Here is an 18,125-nt window from a genome sequence, read left to right as displayed (position 1 = left end):
TACACGCCGATACGCTATGCTAGTCAGAGAGAGGAGAGTCAGACATGGCTCTCTCACACACACGCACGCACACACACACACAGTAAAGGCAGAAAAGTGATATTAACCCATCCAGCAGATACGTCCTGATTAGCAGAGCGATTCCCAGCGAAGCAGCGGCGAGGAAATAAAAGAGAAACACAAACATTAGCAGGTGATAACAACAACAACACACTATACACACACAAGCCCATTTTCCCAAAATGGCAATATATGATATAAATCTAGATCATTTTAATTCAAATAAAGTCAGACCAGAAAAACAATTCAGGGTTAAATTTGCTGATGCACAATGCCACACAGGCTAAAATAACATCACGGTGCTTTAAGATATAATACATACAAAATAAAAATAACTTGTGCGTGTCAGACAAATATGAAAAACTAACGGCCCCCACAAGTGACAGCAAAAAATACACAAAATTACTACAAAAACGCAAATTAACAGAGAAAAACATAAAGAAACCTTAACAAATGTACAAATAAACAGATAAATACACAAAGAAGAACAAAAATAAACAAAAGGACACAAAAAGCATAATGAGACAACAAAAATACACACAAATAAACAGAGGAATACACAAAAAAACAACAAAAATACATAAAAGGACACAAAGAGAGAAAAATGCATCAGAAATGCATAAAAGAACAAAAATACACAATGGGACAACAAAAATCCAACAACATACACAAAACAACTCAGAAAGAAATCCAAAATGGCCAAAAAATACACGAAATGAGGGAAAAAAAATACACAATAGGACCTTTATTAACAAAAAGCTGGACAGCACGTGTGAGTGAGTTCTGTAGTGTGTGTTGTTTAGGTGTAGGTCTAGGTTAGAATGCACAGTGATCATTTAACTAAGCTTTACATATTGTTCTAAGAAATAGTGAAAAGCAGAGGCTCCTAAAACAAGCATTTTAATACAAAATAAGCTCTAAATAATATATATAAATATATATATATATATATATAGAGATTGTAGTTTTCTTTATCGCCAAAATATAAAAGTCGATATATCTTGAAACTCGATATATCGTCCAGCCCTAGCACTGACCCACAACACCATCACTGTGTTTAAAAACAAGAAGGTGTCTCGTATGTGTTGGTCACACAGCCTTTCACAATAAAAGTTGTACCTCAGGGGTGTCAAACTCATTTTAGTGCATGGATATAAATACGGACCAGTTTGATCTCAAGTGGGCTGCAGATTTTAGGCGGGAAAACAAGAACTTTCATCAATAATATGCCCTACTTTACATATCATTTAAATGTGGAAGTGCAAAGTAAATAAAGCAGCAACAATATTTAAACATGAAGTGACAGATTTCGGTCCCTGTAGAATCTACACATAAATTTACTTAATTTTGTGAATATTTTTTATTTCATTCAGGGAAATCTTGTGGATTTTTGAGAAAAATTGAGAGTTCTTTCAACAATTAGCTTTTTAAAAATGACTGCCATCATGTGACATGAACGCAGGAAAATTGTGAGCGCTGGCAAATGTTAAGTTTAATTGAATTTCTGTATTTTCAGGAACTGAGATATTTATAACTCAGTTGGTAATTTACACATTGATTCTCCATGTTTTTTATTTATTTTTTTACTTTCTCCTGGGGGCCAAATTGGATGCTCTAAAGGGGCGGGACTATACCTGGTCTCCTGCAGCCACTGGTGGAAGGCGTTGGCGTGCTGAGCGAATTCCTGACGTAGCTTATCGTTCTCCTCCTGCCTCCTCTGCTCCTTCTGCAGCTCCAGCTCACGCTCCTACACACACACACAGTCACATGACCTGCTGCTAGTACAGGTCACAGTGAGAGAGTAGCAGACGCGTACAGACCTTGATGATCTTCTGCAGGTTCCTCCAGGTCTCCTCCAGAGCTTCCATGGTGAACCATGTGTAGGGGTTGGAGGCCACCTGGTAGCTCTTAATCTGCTGGTCAAGCTCAGCCAGTTGGTTGAAGTCGGCCTGGGCCGAGCTGAGTGAAGAGCGGAACGCCTCGTGGGCCTCACGCAGCGCTTTGATCTCCTCCAGAGAGTTACACCTGACGGGGTCTGTCAGGTCCTCCTCAGCGTTCTCAAACCAGCTGTTGAAGGCCGACGCCTTCTTAGCAAAGGTCAGGAACAGGTCCTCCACCTGATGGACACCATCACACCACCATGGTTAGTGCACGTCTATGTACTCTCAACACTTTTTACTATCCTGACACAAAGATCAAAGAGCCAGTGTAGAAGCTGCGTTGCCAGGTTGGGTTTGTGAGGTTGAGGCGGACGTTTGAGGGACATTTTGTTGGATTTTTGACAGTTTATGTAAACTGATAATTTACAGAAAATTAGCGTAATCTGCTGTGATCTTTATCTTCTAAATCCAACTATAAAATGTTGGGTTTTTTTTAACATTTTTCGGGGAATCTGAACATTTTCCTCCACCTTTCTGAAGTGCTCCTGAGCCTCCAGCAGCTTCTTCTTGCGTGCGGCAGAGTTGGAGAGAAGCTGATTCCAGCGTTTGATCAGAGCCGCGTGACGAGCCTCGATTGCTTTGGACTGAACGTGTTTGGCTGCGACGAGTTGATCCTTCAGAGCCGTGATGTTAGTGATTCCCTCCTGTTGGAACGCCTGGAGACCTGCATCAAACGTCTCCTGTAGAGCAAAGAGAAAAGACTCAGTGAGAAAGAGTCAGAGACTCAGAGTCAGCAGAGGTGAAAGTAATGGATTACAAGTAGTCACGTTATTATAATTGAGTTACTTTCATGTGCACGTTTCATTTCTAAATCAGTAATTTACTTGTACTGAAGTACACTTTAAAATAATTTAAGTAATTCATTACATTTCTACACCCAACCGTTACTAAGTGGATTCTTATTTTTTTGTTTTAAAATGATCAACGGACATTGTGAAACTACAAAAAATGACCAGACAACAATCAAATGCATGACATCATAGTCAACCAATCAGATTAAAGGTGATGCACGGCACCAAGACAGCATTGAATGCTGGTTATTTTCTCAGTTTTAGAGTTAATAAAAGGAGCTAGAAAATAAATTAAGTTCCAATTGTGGTAGATTTGGTCTCTTCCTTTTTAAGTTTATACATTAGATGTTTACTGTATGCAGTAGATTTATCACCAAAAATAAACGTGGGGGGTGAAAGTAACTATTAACTTTTACTTGGATTACTATTCAATTTAGCTACTTTTGACTTGTACGTGAGTATTTTATGTATGACTTACTTGTACGTGAGTATTTTATGTATGACTTACTTGTACGTGAGTATTTAATGTATGACTTACTTGTACGTGAGTATTTTATGTATGACTTACTTGTACTTGTACATGAGTAGAATATTTCAGTACTGTAGAAGTCAGACACTCGTTCGTACCTGTTTGGTGAGCAGAGTCTGGACTGAGGAAAGATCTCTGCCATAGTCGTCTGTCTTCAGGCTGTTCTCTTTTTCTCCTGTAGAGACATCACAGGGTCAAAGGTCAACAGACAATGAAAGTGAGCGCCCCCTGGTGGACTCATTAGGTATGTGGGCTGGTTCTTACCGATCCAGGACTCCACTACGTCAGCCTTCCAGTTGAACTGGAGGAAGGCAGAGTTTTCGTCCAGCTTGGCTTTCCTCTGAGCGGCCGCTCGCTCCAGCTCTGACACTTTCCCACGCAGAGCTGTGATCTTAGCGCTGATGTTGTCCACGTGATGGTTGTTCTGAGGGACACAGAGGATGAGGGCGGGGCTCAGCTGCTGATCGTTTGCTGCTTTGTTAACGTCGTTACCTTCTTAATGAGCTCCTCTCCGTTCACGCACACGTCGTTCACTCGGTCTCTGTGCACGGTGAAGTCCGTCTCAAAGGCCTCGTGCTTCTTCAGCAGACCCTGAACACACCACGCTTCCCTCAGTGAACGTGTCCTCAAGTCACATACTCACACGTGTGTAGTTAGTGTGATCATGTGATCACCTGCACTGCAGCCAGTGTGTCTCCGTAGTCCTCACTGCCAACCAAGTTCAGCTTCTCATTGATCCAGGCCTCCTCCTCCTCCACGTTAGCCACAAACTGCTGATACTCCAGAGACTCTTCTAACCTCTGACCTCTGAGAACACACACACAACACAGTGTTAATGGACTATCTGTGTGCGTGTGTGTGTTGTCTGCAGATGAACAAACACCAGCTCTGCCAAATACACCCAATAATAATTACAATAATGCTGTTATTCTGTTCCAATATCATTATATATGTACATATATTACAATTGTCTAAAATTATCTTTCATGCAACCTTTGCACAACAGCATTCAGTTTGGTTTTTTTCATGTTTGGATTTCATTTTCATTGGAAGCACGTATTTATTACTTTTATTGTCAGTGTCATTATGTATTTATTTAATGTTAATTGGTGACTTTCTTATATAAGGTGTGTATTATAAAAAGTGAATAGAGTGAAGGTTGTAGATCTGTTAATAACATGTAGATGCTTTGTTCCCAGTATAAAGGCTTCATAAACAGAGACTGTTTATGAAAAAAAAAAAAAACAGACTGGTTTGTTTTTTGTCCCTGATGATGATGATGATGACAACGACGATGATGATGATGAAGATGATGATGATGATGACCTACCGTGCTCCTGACAGGTCCTTGAGTTCCTTCCAGTGATCCACAAACTGAGCCAGTCTCTGCTGGATCTCGTCCTGTCCGATGGTGTTGTCGTCAGAAAGCTTCTTCCCCGTGTCCAGTACCGACTGGGAGACACACACAGACACGCTCAGTCTCACACGCACACACCTTTAATGTGTAGCGCCGCCCCCTGACCCTCCTGCACCTGAATGGCCGGCTCGTGCGCTCCAAGCTCCGCCTCCAGCCTCTTATGCTTCTTCCTCAGATTCTGGACTCCTGTCAGATCCCGTCCATAATCCTCAGAACTCACCAGCAGCTTCTTCTCTCTGTGGAGATCAAACACGTCAGTGGCGTCCTGCTACTTCACACCTTTACAGGGGGGGGAGGCGTGTCCTACTTGATCCAGGACTCCTCGTCGTCCAGATCTCTGAAGAACTGGTGCAGGCGATGCGACTCATTGAGTTTAGCGCGGCGTCCGGCGGCCATGCTCTTGATCTTAGCGAAGCGGCCGTTGACGGCGTCGCGCTTGTCTTTGACCTGCGACGTGTCGAAGGCGTTGCTCGCCATCAAGCTGTCGGCCTGTCCGTTCAGATCCTTCAGACGATCCTGAGGGGGAGGAGCCATAAACACCCATCATCTTCAACATCCAATCACAATCACTCATTACAATCACATGGTTTAAAATTTCAAAACAAACCCAAGAAAATTTTCTACGAATTTTTTAACAAAGAAGTGAAAGCAGCATAGTTTATACATCAAACAATACTCAAACTGAAGGGCTTTTATTTTGACAGTCTGTGCAGATTTACTCGTCAAAATTTCAAATTATGAATTTTCCAGATTTACCCCCCTACTTTTTAAAAAAAAACAAAAAATATGAATGACTGCAATGTCTCAAAACAAGTTTTGATTTTATTTGATCAAATGTAAGAAAATTAACCCCTATTTACCTCCTAGAATTAAAGTTCCAGCTGTTCTTTTGTTAAAAATGTATGATAATAATTTGTAGTTTGAAAGGAGAATAAATTGTTAACATTTACATTAATAGCTAAACCATTTTCAAACACTAACAAGGGAGGCAAAACCTTTTTCTTGAATAAAATATTTCTGTAAACAAAAAGGTAGCATAGCACATTGTATGGAAATAAATAATAAATCAACTTCCATCAGATTAATTAAGTGCAAACTTAAGACTTTGTTTTGAAGGTTAAACAGTGCCACATGCATCCCTGAATACATGAGCAAGCATCACATTTTGGTTGATGTTTATAACTTTCATGTAACAACTCCTCCCTGGTTCCACTGGACCAAACGTCTGTCGCTGCAGAAAATAACGACCCCCCTCCAACTGATGATTTTCTCTCCCGTGCTGTTGCTGTGCGATGTTCAAAGCGACCGTGTCAGTGATCACTCTCCATCGTGCTCCTTTCTTATCATACAGTACGTGGAAGCTTGGGCCAATTGTTTTTACAGGTTTGTTGTTGTCATGGTCCTGTTCTCCTCATAAAGTGCAGCATTTCTCCCGCTCGGCCTCTGGATGCCTCTGTTTTAAAATCTGGAATAAGTTGCATCAGACAAACCTTACGGCTGCACTCACTGGTTGCACATCTGTCACTACAAACCCAAACCAACTGCAGACATGTGACAATACTATTCCTTTTCTCGCTGTTCTCTGTCTCGCACTCGTTAGTGGAGTCACAACAAAAAACTCGAATTAATTTTTAAAAATTGATTAATCAGCCACGCCAACATGAAAGTTTGGTCTATCACTGTGTGCTTCATCATTAACTTATAGAACAAACTCATGTAAAGGAAAGATCGCTGCTCCTTTTACCTCGTGAGCAGAGATGTCGGCCTCCAGCAGCTGGTGTTTCTTCAGCAGGTTGTTGACTGAGGCCAGATCTTTACCGTAGTCCTCAGAGGCCAGCAGAGCGTCCACCTGACAAACATCAAACACGAGTCAGACCGTGACCTCCTTCCTTCATGGGTGGGCGTCCACAACGCGTCCAACTAACTCACCTCTGACAGCCAGAAGTCAAAGTCCTTGATGCCAGTGTTGAAATTCTGCTGCTTGTTGGCTTCCTTCAGTTTCTGGCTCTTCTCTGCAGACTTGTTCACCAGGAACTGCCACTGCTCGTCCAGAGCTCCGAGACGCGTCTGAGACACAGAGACAGTCCAAACTCATCAGTTTGACGCTCCAACGACGCCGCCACACACAGTCTCTTTGATAACGTCTAAAAATGCAAACTTCATTTTGATGAATTTCAAACTATTGTTTATTGATGGATTAAAAAACACAATTAGTCCTAAAACGTTTGATTTTAAGTGATAAATATTTCTTTGTGCATACACCGCTGCCATCACTGCTCTGGATGCAGGATTGTGTAAATAATTAAATGTATTTAACTTCCTTTTCTACTGAATCTGTACGCAGGCTTTTTAAAATTGTTGGAGGACAAAGGGTTTTAAAATTGATAATATTAATTATTATTAATATTAACATTATGATTTGCCAGGAGTGCCATCTAGGATTGAGTTAGTGTCCTTGATCACTTTATATCAGTTATTAATTAATAACTTTTGCTTCAGGTGTTGGTTCAGCAGTCTTATAAACGCATAAATTATACCTGCTTTGTTATTAATATTAGGACGAGGACATACCTGAAAGAAAGGGTGATGATTAATAGTGCAGTACAGTCACACACTGTAAGTTCAGCTAAAATACTATATTATATGAAATGCTATAATATGGATTGATTTAATATTGATAGATTTTTTAATAAGTTAGTTATTAATCACAGCGCTCTTTGCACAGACTTAGTCTCTCAGCTGATCGATGCTGTTGTGTTGATGTTTACTAACAGATCTGCTGAACCTGTTTCACGTCTCTCTTTTAAATGAATGAAGAAAGGTTAAATTCACCCCACTGAGTGGTCCCTACCTTGACGGCGTCCTCGCTGCCGGCACACGCTCCTCTCTGGATCAGGGAGTTACCGGTGTCGATGACACCGCGGATCCTGTCGGCGTTGGCGTGCAGCTCGGCCTCGAAGGCCTGATGTTTCTGATGTTTACTCTGTGAGATGGAGCGCAGCGACACAGCGTGAGAAGGACTCGTCACAATAAACATCGGCGCTCACACTCGTGTGACTTCAAGCAGCACAAAAATAAAAAAGTCAACATTTGCAAACGTGTGGAAACGCTGGAACTGAACAATGAAGGCAGCGACACACGAAGACAACGAACAGGATGGAAAACGGCTTTGGAGGAGGAGTCACCACGAAGCTGTAGGAGGTTTTAACCAGTGATGCACCACAATCATAACCTCATAGGCTGTGTTCCAAATGTCACACTAACGTACTACACACTACAAACTCAGTGAGTACCGGTATATACTGTCTACTATATACTATAAGTATGATTAGGATAATGAGCGTTCCCACTGAAGTATACTTCCAAGTTTCCCAAGATGCATTTGGAATCTACAACGACAAAAACCTGAATCACACTTAGGCTAAATATCTCTGTTGATTCTCCACCTTTGAAAGTTCTGAAAACAAATGTTAAGATTTAATTTAATTTATTCAAACAACTTTTTTCAGGAAATTTTATCTCTTGACATGTTTCGACTGCCAACTGTCAGTCTTCCTCAGAGGTATCTGGTGATAGCTTTGATGTATCCCTACGAGTTCTTTCACAAGGAAAGCATTAAAGCATCTACTGATCGCTTTCATTTTTGTGTGCTAATGAGAATTCATAGGGATACATCAAAGCAATCACTTGGTGCCTGTGAGGAAGACTGACAGTTGGCAGTCAAAACATGTCAAGAGATCAAATTTCCTGAAAAAAGTTGTCTGAAAAAATGAAACCACAACATATTATTTGAAGGGAAAAAAAAAAGATAAAATAAACTTGCTGGAATTAGTTCTAAAAGCATTTAAAGTGAGAAAGTGATGAAGTAGAATATCAACATGTGGCTAACTTCCTGTTAACTTCAAAACAAGAGCCTTATTTACAAAAGAAGTAAAAAAAAAACTAATGGAAGACAAAAAAAAATATGCTTTTATTTTGAAAAGGGGATTTTTGACTTTTATCTTAAAGCCGGTCACAAAATTATTTTACATGCCGCTCGCAATGCATCATGGGACGAATGAGTATGACTAGTGTGCCCAGTGCATACTTAAAATGTATAGTATACATCTGGGTATTTCTTGTGTACTCAATCGGTTCATATCATCTAATGTGAATGCATTGCACACTAATTTAGATGTCAGACTTAATATGAGTATTACGTTAGTATAATACTTACAACACAGCCATAGAGTGGCCCTGATAACATAGCTCCGCCCCTCTACCCTTTGACACTGCTCAGCCAGCGCCACAACGTGCTAAGCTAACTCAAACATGTGGACTAATCTCTGGTATGGAAGAAGCACATTTAACGTCTGCAACACGAACGACACAAAGATTCAAGTTTCAACAATATGAAAACACGATGGCCTTCCAGACAAACAATAAATAAAATAAAATATTACAAAACATCAGATACAAACTAAACAAGCCTTAGACTAAGTAACTGGAAGATAAAATGCCTCCTTATTGTTTGAAATAAATCAGTGCATCACAGGTTTGATCCTCAGAGCGTTATGGGGACGAATCCCAGGCTGACAGTGACTCTCCACCAAAAAAAAACAGACAACACAGCGACACCTAAAACCTGGAAAAACTGATGGAAACACACAGACAAACTCAGAATGAAGCAACTTAATTAAAACCCAGGAGAAAGGAAGAAGGGTCTAATGTGGAGTCTATATCAGGGGTGTCAAACATACGGCTCGCAGGCCAAAACTGGCCCGCCACCAAAACCAGTTGACTCGTTGACGACAACAAATTCACTTAAAGTAACTGCTAATCCTAACGTGTCCACTGGGGGTCGCAATGTTTTACTGATAGTAATGGAAAATATGAAAAATTAACAATATTTGAAAAAATATTGTGTATATATATATATATATAAACAAAAAATACAAAATGCAAAATATAAACAATAAAAAATAAAATAATATATTTACAAAAATGATTAAAACATAACAGACTAAGAAACTCAACACAAAATAATACAAATAAAAATTATACATGTTAAAAAAAAGTAATTAAAAAATAAACTAAAATTAAAAATATACTTTAAAAACAAATTAGGAATAATACAAACTATAAAAAACACAATACAAAATAATAAAAAAATTAAAATACAAAAACCCAAGCATAAAACTTCACAGTAAACGCTGCTGATTGATTTAATGTGCTTTTATTTCTGCAGAGCTACTTTACCGAGTGTGGATGAAGTGATGACTTCAGATATGAAAAAAACTAAAGGATTGTTCATTAAGTGAACCATGTCAGAGGAGAGGATTTAGAGGTTTTATCATGGTTTAGTCATGGTTTGACACCCCTGAACTACACACACAGCAGACGGGGACACGTGTTGGTTTCTGCTCAGGGTTAGTCAGCTGACACACTACGTGACTTACCAGCAGCTTGGACAGCTATAAGAAACGAGACAGTGGGAGAAGATTCAGTGTCACAGGGAACCTGCAGCACTCAGCATCGTCAAACAGCCGTCATTAACACAGGCTAACATGTGCCGTGCTAACCTGGATGTTGGTGGGGTCTTTGTAGGACTCGTCCGTGGCCGTCTGCAGCTTCTCGCTGATCCAGGCCTCGATCTCGTCCACGTCCCGACTGAACTGCTGCAGAGTCTGGGATTCTCCCAGTTTGGAGCGTTTCTCGATCATCTGGGCCTTCAGCCGACGCCACCTTCAGACATCACAGCTCAAGATTCAGCTCATGGGTTCAGTTTAGAAGAATGTAAAAGGGTAAAGGTCAAATATTTGGACCACTTCTTCTTCTCTAACCACAATTTAACGTTTTTAATGAATATTTACGGAACATTTCTTCCCTCCTGATGAACATCACTGGACAGAATAATGAAGCCACCGTCCTACCTGCCGAGGACTTCCTGGCGTCGGTTGAGGATCTCTGGCTTGGCGTAATGATCGGCTCCGATCAGCTGATCAGCAAAGGACTGCAGAGCTGCGATTTTCTCCTCCTGTGGACAAAAGATAAAATAAACAGGTCAGGTTATAAGATTAGAATCTGAAATCCTATCAGTTCAAATATAAGACAAAAAATAGGAAAAAAATATATAAAATAAGTAAAAGATAAATACGTCAAGATGAGATAAGAGAAGATAAAGACTGAACAAGGATATAAAAGAAAATACAAGTTTAATAAAATTAGAAAGATGAAATTCAGATTAGAGTAATATTAGATAATACTAAAACTAGGGTTGCCCCGATACAACTTTCCCACTTCCGATATTTCAACCTTTCTTATTGCCCGATACCACTATTGATCTGATACGATATCCGCATGAATCATCCATACTTTGATGACTTATTTTGTAGTGTGGAATGTTAGAAAAGTATTGATCATGTGATATCAGTCAAACAGCGATCAATAATTAGCAACAGTATAAGATAGTAAATATCGTCTATAGTAACCTGTCAGCATTTTTCTTTTTTTTTTGTTACTGTCCATCTTTGTGTTGTATGTGGCAAAAAAAGAGTGAGAAAAACTGAGCCATTCATTTTTAACCAATAAATTACACACAATTAAACCTTAATTTAGAAAAATATTCTACAATTGAATAAAACAAAAGAATAAATTAAAAAACCCTGAAAAAAAAAAAGAATCCAATCAAAACAGTAGATTTCATGTCAGATTATAGATGCAGGCCGATATAATCCAGTTTGGGCCACTCTTACTTATTCCAGCAGTAATAAGTCTTAATAAGTGTTAAAGGGATGAAAAGTCCGACCTGTACGTTGATGGCTTTGTCAAAGTCCTCGTGCTTCTTGATCAGAGCCTCCACGCTGTCCAGAGAGTCTCCTTTGTCATCGCTGGCCAGGAACGCTTCCCGAGCCGCCATCCAGTTCTCTGCCTGCTCGCAGTCTCTGTTGAACAGCTGCAGGGACGAGAAGGTGGAGTCACACACTGAAGCCACGCCCCCTCTGAGCTCTCCTCAGGCCCACGGTCCAAACCTGCAGCTCCAGGCACTGGTCCAGCATCATGCGTCTCTGCACCCAGGCCTTCTCCAGGTCGGCTCGCTCCTGGTCCAACGCCTCCAGCTTCTGCTGGATCTCAGGGCTGGCGTAGTGCCCTCGCGCCAACAGTTGCTGACCAAACTGCTCAAAGGCCTGGAATGTTCCGGAGCGAGCGTCGATCTCTGTGCGGTGCTCCTAGAAACACAGAGAGCATCATCAGCACCGAGGAGGACACATGCACCGGTTTATAAGATCGTCAGAAACCAGTGAAACCAGTCAGTGTATGTGACGCAGAGCAAAGCACAGGTGAGGACAGTTACCTGGTGTCTCTCCAGCAGAGCTTCAGCTCCGGTCACATCTTTAGCCAGTTCTTCAGAGGAGACGAGGCCTCGGATGCCGTTGATCCAGGACATCAGGTCTCTGCAGAAAGGACAGGGTCTCACTGTCTGACCAGGGGCCTCATTTCTAAAGCTTGTTTATGCAAAACTGTGGCTTGAAAGTGGCGTCTGCTGCTCCACAAGCAAAGATTGTGATTTATTAAAAAAATGCACACTGGTACGATAACTCTGAACGTGGCGCACAAACATTTTGGAGATGTGGGAAAAAGATGGTGCTGATGGTGAGGTGGTGAATTGAAGCCAGGTTCATCTCATACATTTAATGTGCTCACATATCAGAGTTATAGATCCACATAATCATATCCAAGCTTACTGTGTTATACAGTAGATGAATAGTGAGACGTTAGGTCATGTATTGAAATGTTCATATTAAGCCTCCAAGTGAAAATTAATGCACGTACTGGTACATGAACCATAAAATGTGAATACAATGAGACAAACTTGGCGCACGATGGCATTAACACATGATCCATGTGACACCCATGTGTCTGTAAGAGACTGCAGTGTTGAAAGCCGTTTGATGCTCTGTGCGCTTCACCAACCTGTGGAGGAGGTAAGCTGTGCCTGCGCTCGTCTGTTGTGGCCCTACAACTTCACAAATTTTTTTCTGGCCTTCATCACTCACACGCATCTCTTCCTGGTTCTAAAATTACTTTTCCTTGTTACTTCTGCCACGAACGATCGTAGAATCCTATTAGTCAGCAGCTAGTTTTGATGTTAATAAACTCCTTTGAATTGACCATTTATGGTAGAATGTGGGTGTGCTAGGGCGGCATATAAAGTGAATTCACCGGACTGTGATTTATAAAGGGAACAGTGCATGCAAGTAGGCTATGTCCAGTTTTATAAATCTGAATTTTTTTCTGGCGTAGTGCATTGTCAGATTTTTGACATACGTTCACTTTTAGTGTCTGAAAAATGAGGTCCCTGGTCCAGGTCTACAGGAGATTTTTACACACTGCTTACCTGAAGTCGGACAGGAAGCGCTGCAGGTCATGGGAGTTTCCCAGTTTGTCCTTGCGTTGGTCAGCTCGTCCCACCAGGCTGCTCCAGGCCGTGTTCAGCTCCGTACATTTCTCCTGAATGTCGTCCACGGCCTCGGGGTGGGACTGGATCAGACGCTCCGCTGTCTCCCCCAGAGAGTTCACCTGAGCCCCAAAGAGGGCGCGTTAGACCACAGAGGTTCATCAGTGACCAGCTGTGTCCACTACGTCTCACCTTATCTCCCAGAGCTGCCAGGTCTCTCTCAAAGCCTTCGTGCTTGCGCTGCAGAGCCTGAACGCTGGCTAAGTCGTGGCCATAGTTGTCAGTGTTCAGAGCTTGATTCTTCTCTTCGATCCACTCTTTGGTTTCATCAGCATCCCTAAAAACAGTGAGCGCAGTTAGCATTAGATACAAAGATGAGGTTGTTCTCTGGTCCGGGAGGAGAACTAGTGCTCTAAGTCAGGGGTTCTCGACCTTGAGGTCAGGACCCCATTTGGGATCGTAAGATACTAGGAGAGAGTCCCCACATGCCTTAAAGAACCTAAGAATATTTTCTGAACTATTTCAGCCCATTTTTGCTTATTTTACGCTTTTTCTGAAACTACACCAAACTTGCCATATTTGAACTATTTTCATCAATATTTCTTGCCATATTTTTGTTCTTTTTAGTGCATTTTTTGCTACATTACTCCCATTTCTGTCACTTCTCCATCAAATTTCAATTCCTTTTCTGCACATTTTTTCCACTTTCAAAAAATTTTTGGCACTTAAAAACACTTTCCATCATTCATACGTTACATTATTGTCACTTTTTCACCATATTTCATGCTAATTTTTTGCCAATTTAACCACATTCACAATTTGTTTTCTGTAGTTTTTAGAATCCATTTCACCACCTTTTCCACCATTTTTGGTCACTTTTAACCCATTTTATTTCCATCTTTAATACAAATAATATATATATATATAACAAATAATATTATTCAGATGAATAAATAAATGTGGTTAACACAGATTCATAGAACAATGGACCATCATTTTACTGACTTAATGGATGGACCCCAAAAATCTCCCCCCTTTATTCCCCCTTATAGATGGTCCTGTCTCCACATGACTGTTCTTCAATGTTCATGTCTGTGCTCAACCACCTTCAGCTACAGTGGGGGTCCCCAGGCTCTGAAAACTTTATTTTGGCGGGTCGCTGGCTGAATAGGTTGAGAACCACTGGTCTCAGTGAACTCAGTGTGAGGGACTGACCGGTGGAATCGCTGCACCTCGTGGGCACTGCCCAGCATGTTGCTCCTGTCTTCAGCTAGCTGCTGCAGAGACCTCCAGCGATTGTTCAGCTCCTGCAGGGACGGAGCAAAGTTTCAGTGAGACGTTATAGAGCTGAGACACCACAGGGGACACGGAGGAGCTTACGTTCAGCACTACGGACGGATGCTGGGAAACTACAGCCATATATTTGTTACACAATCCTGAGCTGGGGCGGAATTTGTCTTTTTTTATTTTAAATGCATCTCTTTTTATAAAAAATGTGTTTGTTTCTTGCTATAAATTCATCTTTTTTTTTCCCTTCAAATTGCCTCAGACTCAGACTTGTGGAACAAACATAACTCCATAGTAAACAGTAATGAACTGAATGCACAGAAACATACTGAGAACACAGAGCAGTCTGTGAGAACAAGGACAGTAAGGTCACATGACCTCAGGTCGAGACGGGGGTTAGTTCACTGGTCACGATGCAACACGAACCATTCTAGGTGAGGGCGGGGGAACGGTTCACCTTACCTTGATGGTGTTAAAGTTAGCCGTGGTTTGAACAGCCAAGCGAACATTCTAAAGCCCAGGGTGATGAACGAGAGGGAAGAGGAGAGAGAGAGAGAAGAAGAAAACACCACAGCGATCAGGAGTGCGGACACCCCCGTGGAGACATGGACCAGTCCACAGATCGCTGACTGCCATAATCTGATCTAACGTTGAATGAGGTGATCATGCTTTCTTTTTGGTGTATTATGTAAATCCATGTTTATGACTTTGTGTTCAGCTGAATTTAAATTTATTTCGGTTCATCTCCGACTGTGGAATGACTTCGTTATTATCTGCTCATTCTAGTTTAGAAACGTTGCTGTATTTGTCTGTTCTGGACTCCTGTAGCAGCGTCTCCAGGTCGTACACTGTATCTTCCCTGCACTGGATACCAGTACACGATACATTTGTTGAACCATTTCAGTCCATACTTTAAAGTGTAAGTACACCCTCAGGTTTTTGCTTTAAGCGTTAATTCTTCAATATATTCTATGTCTTCTCACTGTGCTTTTTATTTTTCCCTGTGTGTTATGACTTGTACTGTATAGCACCTTCTGTTTTTTAATCTGTTAAAGTTCCTGGATAAATATAAATCATATACTAGTGCATATCAGTGCACGTTTATCAGTAAAGAGTCTGTGAACGGCTTTGCGTGAAAGTCAAAGCATGTTAACTTTGATCTGAACTATTTAAAGCACTTCATTAAGTCTGTCCATGTATGATTTTACTCCTGGGAAAGAAAAAACAGACTTGTTTCTACCTGGTTAAGAAGAGTTTAACAACATATTGTATGTATGTTGAATGAAAGACATTTATTCCCAAATGATTAATGTTGTATGATAAACTAGTATGATCGAGTTAAATACCAACAGGAAGTTTTATTGTATTTGTTAGTGATCTTAAAATGATATTCATAATGATTGTAATTTGATCTGTTTTCTAACCAGTAGAATGTACATAACTTGCACTGTATATACTGCATCTTGACCCCTCCCAAGGACTACAGATGGAAATGAGCTTTTAAGCTAAAGTCCGGTACAAACATCTCTGTTTTTTACAATGTAATGTATTTGTACATTGTCCTAATAAATAAATAAATTGAATATATTAAATAAAAAAATAGTGTAGCAGGCTAGCAGCAGTCTGATTACAGTAAATGACTGATGTGCATACGTGGAGCAGTGAGGAGGAGGAGGTGTTTGTAGAAACTGAGTTCATCAGGGTTATTCAGAACTAAACACTGAGATGATTGATAATTGTCTTTAGTCTGTAGCATCCCTAGCATCAAAGGAGGTACACTATTGGCTAAAAAAAGGGGCCAAATCAGCATTGCACCAAATTGTAAATTTCCTATGCAGTAAATATTTTCATCGAGTTCTCCTGGGGTTCAAACCTATGACCCTCCATCACAATGTGCGTGTGTGTGTGTGTGTGTGTGACAGATTAACGCGTCACTGGAGATGCTCTAAGGTCAAATCCATGCTAACGCTCAGTCAGAGTCACTGATCTTACCTTCCATGGAGAGGAGGTCTTAGCATCAGCTTCATCCTGTTGAATACAAAACATTATTGATCAACACACAGTCAGAAAGCAGCACTGTGTGTGTGTGTGTGTGTGTGTGTGTGTGTGTGTGTGTGTGTGTGTGTGTGTGTGTGTGTGTGTGTGTGTGTGTGTGTGTGTGTGTGTGTGTGTGTGTGTGTGTGTGTGTGTGTGTGTGTGTGTCGAAGGCATACCCACCTTACCGGGGGCCGAGCCCAGAAGCTCCTGTTGCTGCAGAGAGAGGAGAAGCGTTAGCAGGAAAATGGAGGATTTGTTCCAACAGTGAAGAGGAGACTGAGCTGAGCTCACCTGAGCCTGGACCATCGGAGCCTCCTCTGCCATCAGGCCTTCAGACTCCAGCTCAGACGCCACTTTGTTGATGTCCCTCAGACGGGACTCGTTGGCCTTCAGGTCCTGGAGAAAAACAGTCATTACGTGATTAAAAATTTGGCTCCTTTATTCTGACCTGTGTTTAACAGGTTAGCAATGATTCTGTGAGACAATGTCAAAGAAACACTATTTGGTTCTGGAGCTAAACACACACACACACGCACAATAATAATATTAATAATCCTCAAAAGTAGATACATTTATTCAAAAACACACTAAACGACGACAAATATACACAAAAATAAAAAGAACTATACCAAACAGCAACAAAAATACACAGAATAACTCCAACAAACGCAAAACAACAAAAATAGAAGACAAGAGAAAGCTATACAAAACAACTAAACTATACAAAAACAACCAAATATCAGCAAACATTTACAAAATGACAACAAACACACACACAAAGCCTTTGTTAAAGCCTTTGTGTTAATCCTCTGATAGGTCATTATTTACTAATACTGACATGAATGTTGATCATGTGACGCTCAGATGGAATACAATCAAAGTTTTGTGGCCCTGCTGTGATGAAAGTTGCCCACGTTTGTATGTATGTGTGTATATATATATATATACCACACACAGTGTGGGGTTATTTTGTAGCTATGTTTTGCTATTTAGTCACAGTAAGTTAGAAAATACGTGATATATATATCACATTCTATTCATTCACATCACACCTATGTTTTTACTTGTGTGTGAGTGTGTGTTACCTTCTGGAAGTCGTCAAACTTCTTCTGCAGCACCTCCACCTGCTCCAGGTCTGATCCCATCTCCTCACAGCTCAGCGTGCTCTCCTTCTCACCGATCCACTGCTGCAGCTCACACGCCTCACGGAACAGCATGAACTTCTTACAGCTCTTCTCCAGCATGTTCTTACGCTTCTCCCCCAGCTCCTGCAGAGATCCGTACCTGAAGGGGGACAGTGACGGGTCAGAGGGAGCACAAACCTGAGTCCCTGGATGGTGCGGTAGCATAGGGATATGAATAGCACTGACAGTTTTCTGCAGATTAAATTCCACATGAGCGAACGTTGAGCAGAGGGTGATTAAATATTCTGACTTATAACATGTTCTCTGTTATAAACAACATATAACAGCATCAGCAGCTGAAACACAAGGGCCCTCATTTGTCAAACTTGCGTGAAAACAGGTGAGTTCACATTGTGTCGTAAGACAGGACCAACGTATGATTTATGAAACATTCGTATCTGACCAATCCCAGGGTGTTGATATCGATCCTCATTAACTTGTTA

General features: G+C 41.0%; 1 protein-coding gene across 7 annotated transcripts in view; it reads right to left on the bottom strand.

Annotated features, from left to right (window-relative positions):
• Positions 1–18,125, bottom strand: part of sptan1 (spectrin alpha, non-erythrocytic 1) — a 47,797-nt gene that overhangs the window by 4,308 nt on the left and 25,364 nt on the right. For 3 of the 7 annotated variants that reach the window (XM_028462353.1, XM_028462358.1, XM_028462354.1), the window contains 28 exons: positions 17,584–17,782; positions 16,790–16,894; positions 16,679–16,711; positions 16,454–16,489; positions 14,924–14,971; positions 14,390–14,481; positions 13,367–13,511; positions 13,115–13,296; positions 12,071–12,170; positions 11,748–11,945; positions 11,525–11,671; positions 10,650–10,753; positions 10,299–10,461; positions 10,176–10,190; positions 7,589–7,720; positions 6,667–6,804; positions 6,482–6,586; positions 5,045–5,253; positions 4,853–4,973; positions 4,651–4,772; positions 3,995–4,127; positions 3,813–3,911; positions 3,585–3,744; positions 3,419–3,495; positions 2,471–2,680; positions 1,881–2,177; positions 1,695–1,807; positions 108–125 (listed from right to left, as the gene is read on the bottom strand). In XM_028462353.1, the coding sequence (XP_028318154.1) occupies positions 108–125; positions 1,695–1,807; positions 1,881–2,177; positions 2,471–2,680; positions 3,419–3,495; positions 3,585–3,744; positions 3,813–3,911; positions 3,995–4,127; positions 4,651–4,772; positions 4,853–4,973; positions 5,045–5,253; positions 6,482–6,586; positions 6,667–6,804; positions 7,589–7,720; positions 10,176–10,190; positions 10,299–10,461; positions 10,650–10,753; positions 11,525–11,671; positions 11,748–11,945; positions 12,071–12,170; positions 13,115–13,296; positions 13,367–13,511; positions 14,390–14,481; positions 14,924–14,971; positions 16,454–16,489; positions 16,679–16,711; positions 16,790–16,894; positions 17,584–17,782 (3,501 nt within the window). The remainder of the gene's footprint in view (positions 1–107; positions 126–1,694; positions 1,808–1,880; positions 2,178–2,470; positions 2,681–3,418; positions 3,496–3,584; positions 3,745–3,812; positions 3,912–3,994; positions 4,128–4,650; positions 4,773–4,852; positions 4,974–5,044; positions 5,254–6,481; positions 6,587–6,666; positions 6,805–7,588; positions 7,721–10,175; positions 10,191–10,298; positions 10,462–10,649; positions 10,754–11,524; positions 11,672–11,747; positions 11,946–12,070; positions 12,171–13,114; positions 13,297–13,366; positions 13,512–14,389; positions 14,482–14,923; positions 14,972–16,453; positions 16,490–16,678; positions 16,712–16,789; positions 16,895–17,583; positions 17,783–18,125) is intronic. The other 4 variants (XM_028462355.1, XM_028462359.1, XM_028462356.1 and 1 more) reach the window with 3 other exon arrangements.

Source organism: Gouania willdenowi, chromosome 12, assembly GCF_900634775.1.
Source record: "Gouania willdenowi chromosome 12, fGouWil2.1, whole genome shotgun sequence".
Taxonomy (NCBI): domain Eukaryota; kingdom Metazoa; phylum Chordata; class Actinopteri; order Blenniiformes; family Gobiesocidae; genus Gouania; species Gouania willdenowi.
The sequence above is the reverse complement of the archived record's forward strand: the minus strand, read 5'-3'. Positions and strand labels throughout refer to the sequence as shown.